The sequence below is a fragment of the Bos indicus x Bos taurus genome, chromosome 18 (genome assembly GCF_003369695.1).
Source record: "Bos indicus x Bos taurus breed Angus x Brahman F1 hybrid chromosome 18, Bos_hybrid_MaternalHap_v2.0, whole genome shotgun sequence".
Lineage (NCBI taxonomy): Eukaryota > Metazoa > Chordata > Mammalia > Artiodactyla > Bovidae > Bos > Bos indicus x Bos taurus.
Window position 1 is genome coordinate 55,988,228 of NC_040093.1, and position 20,473 is coordinate 56,008,700.

The 20,473-nt window shown below is 41.9% G+C and overlaps 1 protein-coding gene across 1 annotated transcript in view; it reads right to left on the reverse strand.

Annotated features, from left to right (window-relative positions):
* The window catches only part of CDH13 (cadherin 13), a 1,016,229-nt gene that overhangs the window by 340,599 nt on the left and 655,157 nt on the right, over positions 1 to 20,473 (reverse strand). The window contains exon 6 of the mRNA XM_027513936.1: positions 19,510 to 19,654. Coding sequence (XP_027369737.1) covers positions 19,510 to 19,654 — 145 coding nt within the window. The remainder of the gene's footprint in view (positions 1 to 19,509; positions 19,655 to 20,473) is intronic.

The window sequence follows — 20,473 nt, forward strand, 5'->3', positions numbered from 1 at the left end:
TTTTTTTTAAAAAATAATTTTTAGGATAACTGGTAAGCAATCTTCTTAGGAAATACTTATGAGTAATTCTTTTACTTAATTGACTTGAGTCTTTATTGACAACAATTCCTTAGGGTGAGGGAAATACACAAGTTGATGAGAAATAAAAGTGCTATGAAACTAACAACCCCAAACAGGGAGGGACCATTTCTTGACGGGACACTATATATTGGGCCCTGGCAAGAACTTACGTATATAATCTCATTTAATTCTTACAACAAAACTGCAAGATAAGTAGAGCACAGGTATACCTTACATAAGGGACATATTCTCGAATATCTAAAATAATTGAAAAGGTGCATGATTCAGGGCTAATCTTGAAAAAGAACAGTATATATTCATCTTTATAAGTTAAAACAGCATCAACTGTGGCAAGTGCAGATTAATTTAAAAATGAGCCCTGTCACTGGCAATAAAAAGGAATGAAGTACTACTACCGGGTACATATGACACAGTTGAACCTTGGAAACATTTCGCTGAGTGAAACCAGCTAGTCACAACACTCCAGGTAGAGTGTGATTCTGTTTAAATGAGATGTCCGGAACAGACAGATCTATAGAGGAAGAAAGAAGATTTGTGGTTTCCTAGGCCTAGTGAGTTTGTGGAGGGGAGCAGGGAATGGAAAATGACTTTTAATGAATTCAGGGTTTCCTTTAGGTATGACAGAAATGTTTTAAAATCGATTGTGGTGATAACTGTACAATTTTGTGAATATACTAAAGACCATTGACTCAAACACTTTAAATGGCTGAATCAGTGAATTCTGTGGGATGTGAACTGATTTCACTGAGGTTTATATTAAACCCTGCCATCCACTTTGAAAATTATGTAATCCTTGGCAAATGCCTCAAATTTGGGATATCCCATTGTTCTCAATTTGTGCACAAATGAGATTTCATTAATGTTTCCATATCACAGCATTTCAATTTGTCTAATTCAACACATACAAAATGCTGCCGCAGTGGATGATCATCAATTCAGAATGAGGAAATAAAGGCTCAAATTCACACAGCTGATAGGAGAAGGAGCCAGGTTTGGAATTCTGCTTTGCTGGTTGGCAGAGTTCCCCTCTCCCCTGAAAGGTGTAAGGTGATGGCACCATGACCCTCTTGAATATACTGCCATCGAAAAAACACCAATCAGTAGCTGCTAATAGCACTGGCAGTATTCGTCAGGCAAGGGGCTCACGGACTGACATCTATTTTCTCATTGAACCTCCCAGGTTCCCTTTGGAGGCATTACTGTTATCCTCATCTTGCAGAGGAGTTACTCAAAGCTCAGAAGGTAAGACAGCATGTTCAAGGCCTTGCAATTAGTAGAGAAAACATAACTGAAAACCAAGTCTTTGGGACACAGGAGTCAGTGGTCTCACCCCTCACGCTGTGCTCTTGTCAGAACATATTGATCTTCTTGGTGAGCCGGCAAGTACATCCTCATAATGCATTTCCAGTTGACTCATGAGCAATGGGAAAAAAAAAAGTTCTCTGAAAACCTTCTGGAGCCCTCTGAACAGTCTCTATGCCTTTCCCGTCCCTCATTAGTCCTCGGGATGTGGACAGGAGGCCAGCACACTGACGTAAACGGCAGCCAGATGCTGATGTGCATTATTGGAGCATTTTCGGATGATCGCTACTGGCCTATGATCCGAAATTACTGAGGTAGGATGGAGTCAAAACCACCACACTAAGAAAGATGCCATCACAAGGCATTAAGTATGTTTCTAATCTAATATCTAATGACAAATAGACCTCAGGAGGCTTTCTGGAAAGAACTCTAAGATAATGGAAGAGACAAAGCCCATTTTTGTTCCAGTAAAGGCTCTATTTTCTGATTACCATACAAAATTGGTGACATGAAATGCATACAGAGGAGTAAGTGGGTTTGAATGTCTTGAGCAGCATAGCATAGTAGTTAAAAAGCATGGCTTGGAGTCACATTGTCTGGGTGATAGTTCTTATTATTTGAGTGATACCACACATTGACATATTAGATTATTGTTATTAGATTTGGCAATAAATACAGAGAATCCAATGTAACAGTGAGTTAAATAAGACAGAATTCTGTTATTGTCTTATGTAAAATAATTCTGGAGGTGCAGCCCATGGCTAACATGACATTCCACAAGCAATAGAATCTAATCTCTATCTTTGTACACCTTCCTAGGACATAGTTTCCATTCTCAAAGCCACCTTACAAAGCACAGTGGCTGTATGAATTCCAGCCATCATATGCTCATTCCAGGTAGCAACAGAAATAGGTGGTAGAAGGAGGACAAAAGAAAACTCTTCCCAGCTGACTTGGCTCCCAACTCATCCAGAAATTCACTTATCCCAGAAATTCAGCCCCCTGGCTCACAAGGCCATTTCTAGCTGCAAGGGAGGCTGGACAGTAGAGTTTGTATCTGGACACACTGTCACGGTAGTATGCTGGGGTCTCTTACTAAAAGTGACCAGAATGCTGTTTTTCTCCTGCAAAAATTGTTTTCTAACTTTAAGTTTCGATGTCCTCACTGGAGACATGGAGATGATCACTGCATAACCCTCCTAGGATGCCTGAGGTGAGTCTGCGAGGTGATACAGAGGAATCCCTTAGCACAGGAGCACAGGGCCCAGCACAAGCTCCTGCTAACAAGGCACTCACTGTTAGCCTGAGCTACATGCTACCCGACCACCCCTACAGGAGGAGGTTCTGGCTTTTACTCACCCCCTCTAGCTCACCACAGATTGGTCTGACCAATGCTCACACAGGTAGCGTCTCCCCTCCAGACTTTAGATTTGGTCTTCCTAACCGATAGGGCAGGGTTTCTTAACCCTGGCACTAATGACATTTTTGAGTAAAATAATCTTAGGTTGTGGGGGTTGTGCCCTGTGTGCTCTGTCTGCATTCACAGAATATGCTTCCTGGACAGACGCGGCACGGGTCTCCCAGTCATGTTTCAGGGGCATGGGTCAACATTTCATGTTCAACTACTTCAAACATACTTTTCCAAACTAGTGGAAATCCACCCAGCCACTTTTAAATGATGTGTCACATGCAGAAAGAACCTGATTAACTTAATTTTGCATGTCTAGGTTACTATTCAAGTTGTCACTTCTAGCCCTGGCTTAAGACTTTGGTATGAGCCAATGAGCATGGAATCTCCAAACAAGACGGAAGGTGAAGTTGCAGAATGGAAAAGAGAAACAGAGGAACGGATGGCAACAGCTCAGACTGTGAGGTCTTCCATTGTTCTGAAAAGTGACCAAAAGATCAGTTGCAGAAACATGAGCCCTTGCCCGCCTTCCTCCACAAAGTGGGTATCCCTATTAGCAGCCCATTATTAACCAGGAACACAGCAGATTAAAAATTGGCATATTAACTGAAAGTTTAAAAAAAAAAAGAAAAGAAAAACAGAGCAAGAAGAAAACATTAAAATTCCCCAAACCAAACTTTTAAGAAATTTTTTAAAAGAGCCAGGCTTCTGAATAATAAAATAGCTTTGGGTACTATGATTGGTTTTTAAAAATGCAGCCATAATTAAAGCAAGAAAGCTGAAAGTCTATTAAAATTTTTTCTTTGATACTGGAAAACTCAATTCATGACCTATATTTTATAAGAACATATACTTGAAAGGGATTTTATATGCCCTCTTCCCATTGAACTTAGAATACTGAATCTCTTCCATTTACTTAAGGAGGGAGGTGGTTCTGTACATAAATTACTGAGGACTTCTTTTAGAATACTGTTCATATATTAAGGTGGAGTGATTCAAAGGTATTTGTATAGATGGATGGAAGCGGCCGCCCTAGACTCTGCCCTCAGAAGGGATGGGGTTCTTACTGCAACGGTGCTGCAGTAAAAGCTGGTTTATCAAGCTCTCTGCTGATTATAAATCTTTTCTAACTGACATTTGTGGACTGTCTGGATTGATGGCCAGCATGCCTTATGAATCTTGGAGAAGCGTTCCTGAGCGTCCCCGGGACTACCACTAGGGGGAGGACCTGGCTCCGTTTGAGAAGCCATCGCCTTAACTGCGGGCTGTAGGGCTGCCTGACAAGCCAGGCTGTAACCAAGAGTAAGAAGGCTGGGAGTGTTCACTTTCTCCCTCCCACCTTCCGTCTCTCTCACCTACTACACACACACACATATGCATGCCTACACACATGCATATACGCGTGCACACACATACGTACACACTCACACATATGCACACAAGGCAATGCTCCCTACACTCAGGGTAGCAGATTTCAATAGATCGTAGCATTTTCATGGGTGAAGTGGTAAAAGGGCTGTGGATGTTATGGGCAGATGGGAGGAAATGAAAGGGCATGGGGGTTAGGCTGAATTGAATCCCAGCTTTATCACTCACCAACTGTGTGACTTTGGGGAAGTAAACTACCTCCACAAGCTTGTTTCCTTGACTCTAAAAGAATTGCAAAGATTCCATTAAGAGATAGCATAGAACCTAAACCAGCATCCGGTCCTGGAGACGTTGTGCAGGTGGTCATCACGGCTTCTGTTTGAAGGGCCCGCGCTGCTCCCCTGCCCTGGTCCTGGGGAGATGCTCCCTGGCCCCGGCCTTGCCTGTGCAGCACTGATGGGGGGCTCAGGGTGTGCACTCTGCCCTCCTTCCTCCTCTGCACACTCACTCCTCTGACTCAGGGTCCGTGTCTACTTCATGCATCCTTCCCTCCCTGGCCCCATCCTTACTGAACACCAGAGGATCTGGCAGTGAACACACTCTTGAGATACTTGTTCAAAGAGGAATAAATTATTAATAAAGGTAATGTTTATTTAAAAATCCAATAAAAGGGAAGTTTATTGTGATTCACGCTTTCTGCCATTTGGGGCCATTTGTTCAGTGAACGGAATTTATTGAGGGGCTACCATGTGCCTGGAACTCTGCTGAATGTTGACAGTTGAAGATGAAAAGACAATGTGATCCCCTGGGTTTAAGCTTAAGCCATAGAAAACCAAAGGTAAAATCCAGTTCATACTTGAGGAAAATTTACAAACCTATTCTTCCCTGATAGCTCAGTTGGTAAAGAATCTGTAGTTTATGGCATTACCATGATTCCAAATAGATGGTATTGGTTACAATAACCAGGTACCGTAAAACGAGTCAATATTTAGTGTTCTCCCATTCCTCCTGAGCTCATCACAAAACTCTTATGTGACCTCTTCTTGTTACCTCCACTGTTCCCACCCTGGCCCAGGCCATGGTCCTCTAGTGCCCGGAATGCCAACATGTCCATACTTCTGTTCTCCACTGAGTAGCACAAGTCATCTCTTAACAGGACAATCAGATTTTACCACTTTCCTGCTTAAAACCACCCAAAGGCTTCCTATTAAATTCAAAATGAAATCTTACAGAGCTCTAACCCAGGGATCTGAAAACTTTTTCTATAAATGGTCAATTTACATTAAAGAATGTATATATTTAATACAGTTTAAATATTTAAACTATTTAACATGTTTAATATATTTTAAATATATATTTAGGTAGTTTATATATACATATTTAGGTAGGTGGTGTTGTTGTTCAGTTGCTAAGTTGTGCCTGACTCTTCAACTCCATGGACTGTAACATACCAGGCTTCCCTGTCTTTCACCACCTCCTGGAGTTTGCTCAAACTCATGTCCATTGAATTGGTGATGCTATCTAACCATCTCATCCTCTTTTGCCGCTTCTCCTCCTGCCCTAAATCTTTCCCACCATCAAGGTTTTTTCCAGTGACTCATCTCTTTTCATCAGGTGACCAAAGTATTGGAGATTCAGCTTCAGCATCAATCCTTCCAGTGAATATTCAGGGTTGTTTTCCTTTTGGATTGACTGGTTTGATCTCCTTACAGTCCAAGGGACTCTCAAGAGTCTTCTCCAGCACCACAGATTGAAAGCATCAGTTCTTCTGTGGTCAGCCTTCTTTGTGGTCCAACTTTCACATCTGTACATGACTACTAGAAAAACTATAGCTTTGGCTATATGGACCTTTGTGGGCAAAGTGATGTCTCTGCTTTTCAACAGGCTGTCTAGGTTTGTCTTAGCTTTTCCTCCAAGGAGCAAGCATCTTTTAATTTCATGGCTCCAGTCACCGTCCACAGTGATTTTGAAGCCCAAGAAAATAAAATCGTCACTGCTTTCACTGTTCCCCTTCTATTTGCCCTGAAGTGATGGAACCACATGCCAAAATCTTAGTTTTTTGAATGTTGAGTTTTAAGCCAACGTTTTCACCCTCCTCTTTCACCCTCAAGAGATATATAAGTATATATTTAAACTTAAAAATTTTTTTTACAAATTTAAAAAATATATTTAGGTGGTATATATTTTTGGCTTTGTGGGACATTCAGTCTCTGTTCCATCTACCTACCCAGTTCTAAGAACATCATGCGAAAACAGCCTTTGTCAATGCTTGGATAAATGAACATGGTTGTATTTTAATAAAACTTTTTTAACTTAAAAAGAAACAGTCAGTGGAACAGATTTGGCCCATGGCCCACAGTTTGCTGGCTCCTGCTGGCCTTTCCCCCGGACCTCACCGGGGCCCTTCTTCGTGCTCACATTCTCCCACCATCATGGTCTCCTCTCTGTCCCACCATCTTCTTTCCTGCCTCAGACCTTTGCACTTTCTGATCCCTCCACCTGGAAGGTCCTTGTTTGGTCTCTAGACACTGTGGCTCCTGCATTCACCCTGGTCTCAGCTTAGATGTCACATCTTTAGAGAGGCCTTCCTTGACCTTGTTGTCATTCTGTCACATCACCTGGTTCTATTTTATTTAAAGGACTTAAGTTACCTTGTTTATTCCACTCATCATTAATTATCTTTCTCCTCCGAATGAAAAGCAAATGTCTTCAGAGTAGAGAGCTAACCGGTCATGGCCGGTACGGCATCTCCAAAACTTAGAACACTATCTGGTTCATAGATGCTGACCAATAAACATTCTTTGAATGATTTTGCTGAATGAAGTGTCATCAGGAATTGATTTGAAATAAGACTTTCCCTGAAATTCTAACTGTTTAGTGCCAGGGTGGGTCTGCCACGATGTTATATTAATGTAACACTAAGAATTCCTGGACAACTCAGAGTGGATCCTCGGGCATCAGGGATGGATTTCAGTGGTGCCGGAGTCCACCATGCTCGATGCCATAACAACTCAAAGAAGCTTTCTTTTTTATTTTGTAGCTGCTCATCTGATTTTCATTTTAACTGGAGACCCACACTAGAGTTATTCTTTCAAAATGTGGAATGATCACTAAGATTCTGAAGCTACTAATGCCTCTTTACCTTCCCTTAACTTTAACCTATTATGCTGTTTTGGTTGGCTTATTTAGTTAACTTTTATTTGATTTTTGATAGTTGATGTCACAGATCCTTCTCTCTCCCAAATGAGAATGGATGACTCCCAGACTGAGTCTAAAATATACCAAGCAAACAAGTGGGGCAGGGGCTATCAAAGGTTTGTTTTTATGAGTAACTTCCGTGAGCACAGGAGCCAATCCGTCCAGTTTCGTGGGTTACCCTCAGTGCCTAGAAGATCTGGCATGAATGAGAATAAGTGTGGGTGATGGGCAGAGGGGAGACAGCCATGCAAGGAACAAAGGCTTCATGGTTAGAGAGAAGAGTGATTTAAAAACAAGGTGGTGTCTATTTCTTGAACTGGTCTCTGGCCCCAAGGACTCATATATGAACTCAGGTGAAGCGAGGGCTACGGATAAAAATGGGAGAACTGTTTTCAAAGATCCCTGCATTAAAGATGCAGCACAGAGCTTCAGTGGTTGGGTGTCCTCTTAACAGAACACAGGGCTCCAGGCATCCTCCTCTGTCTCACCACGCCCCACGGTATCTCCAAGGCACCAGTGGACGAGCAGCAACGGTGTCTCCATCAGAGAGGGGCTGGGTTATAAAGGAGGGAAAAAAGTGCCTACGACAAGGCTGTTGACTGGCTTGGTTTACAGCCCCTGTAGACACCACATGGGGACCCCAGATGTGGATAGGAGCAAGTCAGAAGACATTCAGCTTCTTGAGTAGTAGCAAGGTCCAGATAACAGTTTTGATACATCTTATTCTGGAATTTTCCCTTTGGGAACATGTCTCTGATTAGCTTATGCAACTCTTTCATAAATTTTGTTTTATGGTCAACTTCACTGGAGTGATTTATATCATAATTCAATCTGAATGGCACTATAGCCTGTTAATGGGTTGCTGGGCAACTTATCTAAGCTAAGATTCTGATGATGACTCCAGGAGAGGGGTCAGAATCAACAATTTCAGTCCTCTTCCTCAACCACACAATCTGGGGAGAAGTTTAGCCCAAGATAGTTCACAGCTTACAGATACAGCTAGTGAAATGAGCACAAGACTTAGAGATATTGGGTATAATCCAGAAACACAAATAAATGTCCAGCAGTATGCTCATCCGTGAAAAGAAAGACTGTTAAATCTTCTTACATGAGTTTAGCTGAGATACCAATATAGTACTCTGATTAAAAGTGTCACCCCATGAACATGGTATATTTCTCCATCTATTAGTGTCCTCTTTGATTTCTTTCACCAGTGTTTTATAGTTTTCTATATATAGGTCTTTAGTTTCTTTAGGTAGATATATTCCTAAGTATTTTATTCTTTCCGTTGCAATGTTGAATGGAATTGTTTCCTTAATTTCTCTTTCTGTTTTCTCATTATTAGTGTATAGGAATGCAAGGGATTTCTGTGTGTTGATTTTATATCCTGCAACTTTACTGTAGTCATTGATTATTTCTAGTAATTTTCTGGTGGATTCTTTAGGGTTTTCTATGTAGAGGATCATGTCATCTGCAAATAGTGAGAGTTTTACTTCTTCTTTTCCAATTTGGATTCCTTTTATTTCTTTTTCTGCTCTGATTGCTGTGGCCAAAACTTCCAAAACTATGTTGAATAGTAATGGTGAAAGTGGGCACCCTTGTCTTGTTCCTGACTTTAGAGGAAATGCTTTCAATTTTTCACCATTGAGGATAATGTTTGCTGTGGGTTTGTCATATATAGCTTTTATTATGTTGAGGTATGTTCCTTCTATTCCTGCTTTCTGGAGAGTTTTTATCATAAATGGATGTTGAATTTTGTCAAAGGCTTTCTCTGCATCTATTGAGATAATCATATGGTTTTTATTTTTCAATTTGTTAATGTGGTGTATTACATTGATTGATTTGCGGATATTGAAGAATCCTTGCATCCCTGGGATAAAGCCCACTTGATCATGGTGTATGATCTTTTTAATGTGTTGTTGGATTCTGATTGCTAGAATTTTGTTAAGGATTTTTGCATCTATGTTCATCAGTGATATTGGCCTGTAGTTTTCTTTTTTTGTGGGATCTTTGTCAGGTTTTGGTATTAGGGTGATGGTGGCCTCATAGAATGAGTTTGGAAGTTTACCTTCCTCTGCAATTTTCTGGAAGAGTTTGAGCAGGATAGGTGTCAGCTCTTCTCTAAATTTTTGGTAGAATTCAGCTGTGAAGCCGTCTGGACCGGGGCTTTTGTTTGCTGGAAGATTTTTGATTACAGTTTCAATTTCCGTGCTTGTGATGGGTCTGTTAAGATTTTCTATTTCTTCCTGGTCCAGTTTTGGAAAGTTGTACTTTTCTAAGAATTTGTCCATTTCTTCCACGTTGTCCATTTTATTGGCATATAATTGTTGATAGTAGTCTCTTATGATCCTTTGTATTTCTGTGTTGTCTGTTGTGATCTCTCCATTTTCGTTTCTGATTTTGTTGATTTGATTTTTCTCCCTTTGTTTCTTGATGAGTCTGGCTAATGGTTTGTCAATTTTATTTATCCTTTCAAAGAACCAGCTTTTGGTTTTGTTGATTTTTGCTATGGTCTCTTTTGTTTCTTTTGCATTTATTTCTGCTCTAATTTTTAAGATTTCTTTCCTTCTACTAACCCTGGGGTTCTTCATTTCTTCCTTTTCTAGTTGCTTTAGGTGTAGAGTTAGGTTATTTATTTGACTTTTTTCTTGTTTCTTGAGGTGTGCCTGTATTGCTATGAACTTTCCCCTTAGGACTGCTTTTACCGTGTCCCACAGGTTTTGGGTTGTTGTGTTTTCATTTTCATTCGTTTCTATGCAAATTTTGATTTCTTTTTTGATTTCTTCTGTGATTTGTTGGTTATTCAGCAGCGTGTTGTTCAGCCTCCATATGTTGGCATTTTTAATAGTTTTTCTCCTGTAATTGAGATCTAATCTTACTGCATTGTGGTCAGAAAAAATGCTTGGAATGATTTCTATTTTTTTGAATTTACCAAGGCTAGCTTTATGGCCCAGCATGTGATCTATCCTGGAGAAGGTTCCATGTGCGCTTGAGAAAAAGGTGAAATTCATTGTTTTGGGATGAAATGACCTATAGATATCAATTAGGTCTAACTGGTCTATTGTATCATTTAAAGTTTGTGTTTCCTTGTTAATTTTCTGTTTAGTTGATCTATCCATAGGTGTAAGTGGGGTATTAAAGTCTCCCACTATTATTGTGTTATTGTTAATTTCTCCTTTCATACTTGTTAGCATTTGTCTTACGTACTGTGGTGCTCCCGTGTTGGGTGCATATATATTTATAATTGTTATATCTTCTTCTTGGATTGATCTTTTGATCATTATGTAGTGACCTTCTTTGTCTCTTTTCACAGCCTTTGTTTTAAAGTCTATTTTATCTGATATGAGTATTGCTACTCCTGCTTTCTTTTGGTCCCTATTTGCATGGAAAATCTTTTTCCAGCCCTTCACTTTCAGTCTGTATGTGTCCCCTGTTTTGAGGTGGGTCTCTTGTAGACAACATATGTAGGGGTCTTGTTTTTGTATCCATTCAGCCAGTCTTTGTCTTTTGGTTGGGGCATTCAACCCATTTACATTTAAGGTAATTACTGATAAGTATGTTCCCGTTGCCATTTACTTTATTGTTTTGGGTTCGAGTTTATACACCGTTTTTGTGTTTCCTGTCTAGAGAATATCCTTTAGTATTTGTTGGAGAGCTGGTTTGGTGGTGCAGAATTCTCTCAGCTTTTGCTTGTCTGAAAAGCTTTTGATTTCTCCTTCATACTTGAATGAGATCCTTGCTGGGTACAATAATCTGGGCTGTAGGTTATTTTCTTTCATCATTTTAAGTATGTCTTGCCATTCCCTCCTGGCTTGAAGAGTTTCTATTGAAAGATCAGCTGTTATCCTTATGGGAATTCCCTTGTGTGTTATTTGTTGTTTTTCCCTTGCTGCTTTTAATATTTGTTCTTTGTGTTTGATCTTTGTTAATTTGATTAATATGTGTCTTGGGGTGTTTCTCCTTGGGTTTATCCTGTTTGGTACTCTCTGGGTTTCTTGGACTTGGGTGATTATTTCCTTCCCCATTTTAGGGAAGTTTTCCACTATTATCTCCTCAAGTATTTTCTCATGGTCTTTCTTTTTGTCTTCTTCTTCTGGAATCCCTATGATTCGAATGTTGTAGCGTTTAATATTGTCCTGGAGGTCTCTGAGATTGTCCTCATTTCTTTTAATTCGTTGTTCTTTTATCCTCTCTGATTCATTTATTTCTACCATTCTATCTTCTAATTCACTAATCCTGTCTTCTGCCTCTGTTATTCTACTATTTGTTGCCTCCAGAGTGTTTTTAATTTCACTTATTGCATTATTCATTATATATTGACTCTTTTTTATTTCTTCTAGGTCCTTGTTAAACCTTTCTTGCATCTTCTCAATCCTTGTCTCCAGGCTATTTATCTGTGATTCCATATAGTGAAAATGAGTATACTACCCAAAGCAATTTATAGATTCAACGCAATCCCTATCAAGCTACCAACAGTATTCTTCACAGAGCTAGAACAAATAATTTCACAATTTGTATGGAAATACAAAAAACCTCGAATAGCCAAAGCGATCTTGAGAAAGAAGAATGGAACTGGAGGAATCAACCTACCTGACTTCAGGCTCTACTACAAAGCCACAGTTATCAAGACAGTATGGTACTGGCACAAAGACAGAAATATTGATCAATGGAATAAAATAGAAAGCCCAGAGATAAATCCACGCACATATGGACACCTTATCTTCGACAAAGGAGGCAAGAATATACAATGGATTAAAGACAATCTCTTTAACAAGTGGTGCTGGGAAATCTGGTCAACCACTTGTAAAAGAATGAAACTGGACCACTTTCTAACACCATACACAAAAATAAACTCAAAATGGATTAAAGATCTAAACGTAAGACCAGAAACTATAAAACTCCTAGAGGAGAACATAGGCAAAACACTCTCCGACATACATCACAGCAGGATCCTCTATGACCCACCTCCCAGAATATTGGAAATAAAAGCAAAAATAAACAAATGGGACCTAATTAACCTTAAAAGCTTCTGCACATCAAAGGAAACTATTAGCAAGGTGAAAAGACAGCCTTCAGAATGGGAGAAAATAATAGCAAATGAAGCAACGGACAAACAACTAATCTCAAAAATATACAAGCAACTCCTACAGCTCAACTCCAGAAAAATAAACGACCCAATCAAAAAATGGGCCAAAGAACTAAATAGACATTTCTCCAAAAAAGACATACAGATGGCTAACAAACACATGAAAAGATGCTCAACATCACTCATTATCAGAGAAATGCAAATCAAAACCACTATGAGGTACCATTTCACACCAGTCAGAATGGCTGCGATCCAAAAGTCTACAAATAATAAATGCTGGAGAGGGTGTGGAGAAAAGGGAACCCTTTTACACTGTTGGTGGGAATGCAAACTAGTACAGCCACTATGGAGAACAGTGTGGAGATTCCTTAAAAAACTGGAAATAGAACTGCCTTATGATCCAGCAACCCCACTGCTGGGCATACACACTGAGGAAACCAGAAGGGAAAGAGACACGTGTACCCCAATGTTCATCGCAGCACTGTTTATAATAGCCAAGACATGGAAGCAACCTAGATGTCCATCAGCAGATGAATGGATAAGAAAGCTGTGGTACATATACACAATGGAGTATTACTCAGCCATTAAAAAGAATACATTTGAATCAGTTCTAATTAGGTGGATGAAACTGGAGCCTATTATACAGAGTGAAGTAAGCCAGAAGGAAAAACATAAATACAGTATACTAACGCATATATATGGAATTTAGAAAGATGGTAACAATAACCCGGTGTACGAGACAGCAAAAGAGACACTGATGTATAGAACAGTCTTATGGACTCTGTGGGAGAGGGAGAGGGTGGGAAGATTTGGGAGAATGGCAATGAAACATGTAAAATATCATGTAGGAAACGAGTTGCCAGTCCAGGTTCGATGCATGATGCTGGATGCTGGGGGCTGGTGCACTGGGACGGCCCAGAGGGATGGTATGGGGAGGGAGGAGGGAGGAGGGTTCGGGATGGGGAGCACATGTATACCTGTGGCGGATTCATTTTGATATTTGGCAAAACTAATACAATTATGTAAAGTTTAAAAATAAAATAAAATTGGAGGAAAAAAAAAAAAAAACATCTTAGCCTCAGAGAGAGTAAATAAACTGCATGCTTATAAATCTAAAAAAAAAAAAAAAAGTGTCACCCCAATATACATCAAAATGTAATAAGCGTATCATTTATCCTATCAATTCCACTGGTATGAATTTACCCAGAAGAAACTGTCACACAAGTAGGAAGAGATGTGTCCTCCCTTGCAGAATTGATTGCAAATCGGGAAAAGTTAAAACAATTTAAGTCAATATGGGATTGGCTAACTAGATGATGGTAGATCTAAGCATTAGCTGTTTAAAATAATGATATAACTTGATATTTATTGACTTACAAAAATGTCCACAGGACCGTGCAGACTGAAGAACGTGAGGCACAGAAGAGCACGTAGAGCTCTGTTTCCATGGGACTGTGCTGTGTGTGCATCCCTGTGTGCCCAGGGAGAGCCCTAGAACCATGCTCCTGGATGGCAACTGTGGTTTGCTCCGAATGGTGAGACTGGAGGGCACCTGCGCTTTTTCACTTTAGTAAAGCTATGGGGAAAGTGGGATTGTTTTATTTTTAAAAGAAATTTACTTAAGAAAAAAATAGCTCTGTGCCCAATATGAAGCCCGTGGGACTGGCTGGGATTGTTGAGAATGGAAAAACCTTTGATATGAGAGTCTAAACATCAGCAGAGGAAAACAGGACAGCTGGTGAACCAAAAGGCACAGGCAATATGGCAACAAATAAACAGGTGACCAGAAAAGGGACTTTACCACCACCAAGCTGAGGGTGCATGCTGAGTGAGGTCTCAAATACCAACTCTCAAATATGAAACCCATCTGTATTTAGTCCAAGCTGTTTTAGAAAATACCAACTGTAGAGCAAAGTTGAGCTCCCGAGACAATCATTTTTAGGTCCCAAAGGTCATTTGATTGGCTGGTTCCCTCTGTCTGCCATGATAGAACTTACTGAGACTAGAAGAACAGAAACTCAGGTGGATGCCAGAGATAAAAGATAACTCCCCTCCTGCCCCCAGTCTCCTCATATCACGTCTTCAAGGGAGGCCGGCTTCCCGCCCTCCTGGGATGAGTGGTCCCTATGACTGCACTGCCTCTCCTACCAACTGCAATTCTGATTTATTTGTTGCTGTCTCCCCACCTGGCTGTCAGGAGGAAATGTGCAGCATCTTGCAAGTCCATGGCTGGATTCTCAGAATTTAGAATTTAGGCACAGAGTAGATGCTCAATAAAAATACTGGGTGAAAAAAAAAATAAAGGGAGCAAGAGAGGGCACAGTCCTTGGGCTCTCAGACGTTAGAAGATGAGGATTTAGCCACTAATCTCTGCCTCCGTTCAACAGCCTCAAGAAGGGTTAGCATGCAGGTAAGCAATGGGCATCTCTCAAGACTCAGAACATGCACCTCTAGGTCCTGTGGTCCTGTCCTCTCTCTGAAGAAAGGTCAGTGTTGCATTCATCTTTCTCAGTCACACAGTGTGGTGAGTAAGATATTTTCCCCATTACCTCCCTCCCCTGATGGCTCTCAAAACTGCCTCTCCCGTCTATGTGGTGGGTGCCCTTCTCCCAGCTGCCCCTGCTAACATCAGGGTAGCCAACAACATGGAGGAAGAACTCAGCTGAGGCCAACAGCTAGCTTCTGGATCTTGTTGGAGGGCTGCCTCTGGGCTGCTGCAACCCAGTGTGTAGTCCCAGCTGAGCAGAAGTGTCTGGGAACCAAAGTCCCCCTGAGGAGAGCATGGAGGATGGAGAGCATAGCTCCCTGGATCCAGAGCTGGAGTAACTCCAATGTCTGTGGTTTATGTCATTTCCCAGAGTCCTCCCTCCCCAGGGGATTGAGCTCAGAAGGGCCTACCCTGGTACCTGACCTACTGTGGTACCTCAAGTTGGCCGGCTTCTCCTTCCTGCAGTGCTCCCCACTCGCAATCCTGTACCTGTCCGGTAAACCACCTGCCCTCAGTCCTCACCTCAGGGTCTGTTTCTGGAGGAAGCCCTGAACACCAGTCCTCACGCATACCCCTTCTCAGTGGTGCCAGAGGCCCAGTGGTGACAAGACACGGGGGAGCTGGTGCCAGGAGGCACTGTGGAGCCCTGGTGTGTGTCCTACAGGAACTTCCAGGGTCGCAGCCTCTACCTACCCACCCCCCTCACACCTGTGAGGTCCTGGCATTGGGCACTCACAGAACATCAGACTCACACAGAGTTCTCATTGGCTCCAAGGAACAGCCAGGGTCTGAGTTTGGGTTCCATAAATCAATGCCTTGAAGCTCCACAAAAGGGATGGTATGTAATCTACAAAGTTCAAAGACTGTTATTTTCTGTTGATCTTCCTTCATCTAGTAATGATTCCCTAAAACAATACCCTGGAGTTTATGCTGAGCAGCTAGAAATGGCCTCCTGTCTGCACGTAGAGATAAATATGGGTGACCTTCTTTGGTGATCGATTGATGCTGATGGCATCTGGGTACATCGCAACATGAAAATGATGCTTGGTTGGTTGGGAGATGGATGTTCCTTCACACAAACTGTATGTCTTTTTGCCTTACCTTCCCTAGAGGGTAGACGGCCAGAATAGTAAGAATAATTGCAGCATTAACAATACTCTGGCATTTCTTAAACATTTCCAAGCACTGAGTGAAGCACACTGCCTACGTTAATCTGTGCATAGAGCTTTCTAGGGTAGGTACTATTCTATACCTACCCTATCTATTAATACAGACAAGGTGACTGAGGCTTCCAGAAAGTTCACTAACCTATTCACAATCTCATCTTGTTAAGGAGTTGAGCAGAGCATCAGTCCCAGCTCCAGGCCACAGTGCTATATGTAGGACCAGCTACATAAAATGGGCCTTCCCTGATAGCTCAGTTGGTAAAGAATCCACCTTCAATATGGGAGACCTGGGTTTAATTCCTGGGTCGGGAAGATCTGCTGGAGAAGGGATAGGCTACCCACTCCAGTATTCTGGCCTGGAAAATTCCATGGCCTGGAAAAGTCCATGGGGTCACCAAGAGTCGGACATGACTGAGTGACTTTCGTTTTCACTTTCACTTTCAGTGCAAAATGAAGATGCAGGATCTCTTGTTGAACAATTATTAAGAATTTTAAGATGGCGACAACAGATCATTAAACCAAGTGTGGAGCCCTTTGGAGCCTGGGGCTCTGTGAGGCTGTGCAGGTCCCATCCCATGAAGCTGCTCTGGTTATGTGGATGCAGAAGAAAGTGATGCGAGTGATATAAGGGCCCCCATGCCTAACATCGTTTAACCCTAGGAACTGAGCAACAGCTCACATTAAATGAAAAGTGACTCAGGGTGCCTGGCTCTTTGGTCAGAAGAGCTGGTTATTTTCTGTCAGGAGTTAACTCAGTTCATCTGAAAGACCTACACAAATACTTCCCTTTAGCTGGGCCTGCAAAGAGTCCATGTGTGAGAAGGTGGCCACGTACAGTATGGTGTCCAGGAAAGAGCCTGTGGCTTGAGGCCAGACGCAGACACTGATTCTAGCTCATCCACCAGCCTTAGCTGGTTCAAGTTCCCAGATCTCTCTGAGATTCAGCCTTCTCATCTGTATGATGGGAAGAGTGGTACCCACACCTCAGGGCAGAGTGGAGGAAATGATACAGTTAGAGAAAGCTCTTGGCACACAGCAGTGCCCCCTGAATGTGATGATCATTCAGTGACTATTTGCACAGGGAAGTTTGTGGGTCAGTTGGAAGAGCACATGATTTGGAGGTCGATGCTGTGGGTTGAGTCCTGAACAGTGTACCCACCTGTCATTTATGTGAACTGGGCAAGGTCAATGAATTCCTGAGGTTTGGGATTCCTCTCTGTGAAATGAATGCAATACAGTGTCTACAGAGCATAGGATTCCATGAGCCACAAATGAGCAGGACATTGTGGAAACAGAAGAGGTGATCATTTCTCCAGCCTGTCAGAGATTGTCAGGACTCCCAGCTTAGGCTGGGAGGGGACCGGAAAACAGGCCCCACCTCTGTCCCAGGTTTCCACTGTCCTCACAGACATCAGGTACCATCTGCTTGAGCTCTCCCACAGGATGCAAAGTAATCTAAGGGTTTTTTTCCGCTGAAACTTTTACACAACATTGTCGCATTTTTGACCTCAAATTTGACTGACTCCATATTTCAATTCCTGTTTTATAATCAAACCCAGAGGGTGCAGAAAAAGAAAACCATGAATCAGGCCAAATTCTGCATAACTGGAAGAAACTATTCCATACAGATATCCAAGTCTTTATGTATTTTTATAGGATAATACCAATCACAAATAGAAGTTTAAGGTGGTTTATGTTTTGCTGGGAATACGTTCACGCTAACCGAATTGCTTTGTGCTTTAAGAAATTCAATGGGCATAAAGGATTCCATTTTTCTCTGAAAATAACAACATGTATATAAAGCAATAAAATTTGAAATTCTTTCTGAAACTTTAAAGAAGGGCGCAGTGGGAGAAAAATTGGACATCGTCTAATCATATACACGTATAATATACAAAGACATGTACATGCTCACAGCCGCCTCACAGCCGCCTCGGATGTAACCGCTGTCATTTACATTTAGAACACTTCTCGGGCCCATCTCGAATTCCAATCACTCACAAACAGGGCCCGGGTACCACACATGGAAACTGGGAATCATTTTTCTGCTCTGCTCAAACTCCAGTTACTTGAATAGCTTTCCCCATCAGTTCTTCTAACTCATTCTGCAAATCAGCTTGTTTAAGATTTCTGTAAACTTCCAACCCAAATTCCAGGATATGTCTTGTTGGAGGTCATCTCTCCATCAAAAGCAGCCTATTGAGCGATGCTGAGGGGAAGGTCTGCCCTGAGGTGATCTGACCCATCGTCACCAGCCTGCTCTCTGACTCTCCAGGCCCATTTTACAGAATGCCTTCAAATCCCAGAAGGGAGAGGGCTGCTCCTGCCCCTGGGGTTCTATCTGACCAAGTGCAGGAGGCTAGCTCCCGGAAGCTGAAGGGAGGTTTTAGGCACCTTGCATACAATTAGTCACCTGGTAGGCTAGGTGGTTGCCATGGGAATACTCACTGAGCCTCGGGTATCTACATGTTATTGATACATTCCTTCCATTCAGCAAAGGAAAAAAGAACCAGCCGAGCAGCCCCTGAGCGTCCCTGTCCTACTGGCCTGAGGAGTGACTCCTTTGTTTCAAGTGTTTGGGCATAATCCAGACACAGCAGTGCTGGCGTTCTTCACTGGCTTGTTTTCACTCAATGTATGTGAAAGCTTAAAATTAAAGTCTACCGTTAAAATAGGGATTTTTCTACTGCTCTTCACTTTCTAAAGCATTATGCTCAGGAGTGACTACTGCTGCTGCTGGCCACAGAATGCTTTAATTAGTATCTACGGGCCAAAAAGGGAGCTCTCAATTCTAAAACTTTTACTGACAGAAAGGTTAAAACTGGGGAAAAGATGACAGGAGTTCCATAGTAACCTTGATTTCCATAGAGTAGAAACATGTATTTCCAGAGAGGGAAATAAAATGTCTTGCCTTTGACCCTTTGAACAAGGACAAAAGTTTTCTCCATCCACGTCTTCTAAGAAAAGGGGGGGCGGAAACGTCCTACACATTTCCCCCAAATGGTTCTTATTAAAAGGCAATCATGAAGAGAAATATTCATTGAGGAGCTGCAGTAAGGTCCTTAATTTCCCTCAAAGTCCTGCTGTACACCAAGCTCAGCCTTGGGCCCTCACAAGGGGCCCTCACAATGGTGTCCAATATCAACCATACGTCGGAGACTGAGATGTTGGTCACCCTTAAAGGTCACCTTTGCACACAAGGGAAGACATTTTCACAGCTTGCAGCACCCCAGTCATGTTCTGAGCTGTAGTTTTCTAGAGCGTGCTTCTGTCCAGGGAAACAATACATCAGTGTTGACACACACCAACAGTAACTCAGAACGGTGGTGATGAAACAGTCTCCAGAATCCCCAGAGATCACAGTAGGCCACCTCCCAAGCCTTTATGCAAACTGTGAGCTGACTTAACATACCTGTAGGTGACCCCTCCATGACGTGGCCGATGTAGGGGCCTTCCCGGAAGATGGGTCTGTTGTCATTTTGATCAATCACGATGACTTCCAGAGGGACCGGCCCCTCGAGAGTCCTGCCGTTGACATCTACGGTCTCCACAAATAGCTGTTGGAGCAAAGAGATTGGGGGAGAAAGAAGGCATTCATTCATTAGGAAAATTGAAGTTGGGTTCTCTGGAGAAAGTAGGTTATGTCAGCAATTTTATGAGCCCTTGGCAATATTCAAACTTTGGTCTCAATGGATAGTCACCAGGACTAGAAGAGAAACTAAACATTACAGAATAAAAGACAAAGATCAGTTCATGCTAGTTCCCCTTGGGAAATTTACAATTAATTCATCAAATCTGCAAAGGAAGTCCACACACACACACACACAAAAAGGAGGAAAACACCAGCAATCAACCACAGCTGAGGAAATGCGCTTACATTGTTTCTGTTTTTCCAATATCATTATGCTTAAAAGGAATGTTATGCTAATAAAAATAATTGACTAAGCAGTTATGAACAGAGTGTATTAAGAAATAACTGGAAGTGTTTATGGTGGTATTTAGGGGAAATTCAGGTCAGTAAAAATTTGTAAAGAACCTTCCTGAGGCAAGGAAGGAGCGTGTGGGGGTCCTAAGCAGGACCTCAGGGCTCCTGCCCACGAGACCTTTACAGTCTAGGGGGCATTTCACAGATTCCTGCCTTCAGATCCCAAGGATGAAGGAAACAGCATCGGAAAACCAGCTTGCCTTGTTGCTTGGAAACAAGGAATTACATCTTGGCTTTTCCGGTGAAACACGGAAACATGGGGTCCCAATGCTCTCATTTCTAGGCCTGAGTCTGCCTTGATTTAACTCAGGGGCAACAGTCACACTTCTTAGCTATCAGTATTGTTCCCCTCTTGGGAACTGGTTGAGTAGTTGTATCAGAAAAAGGTGTC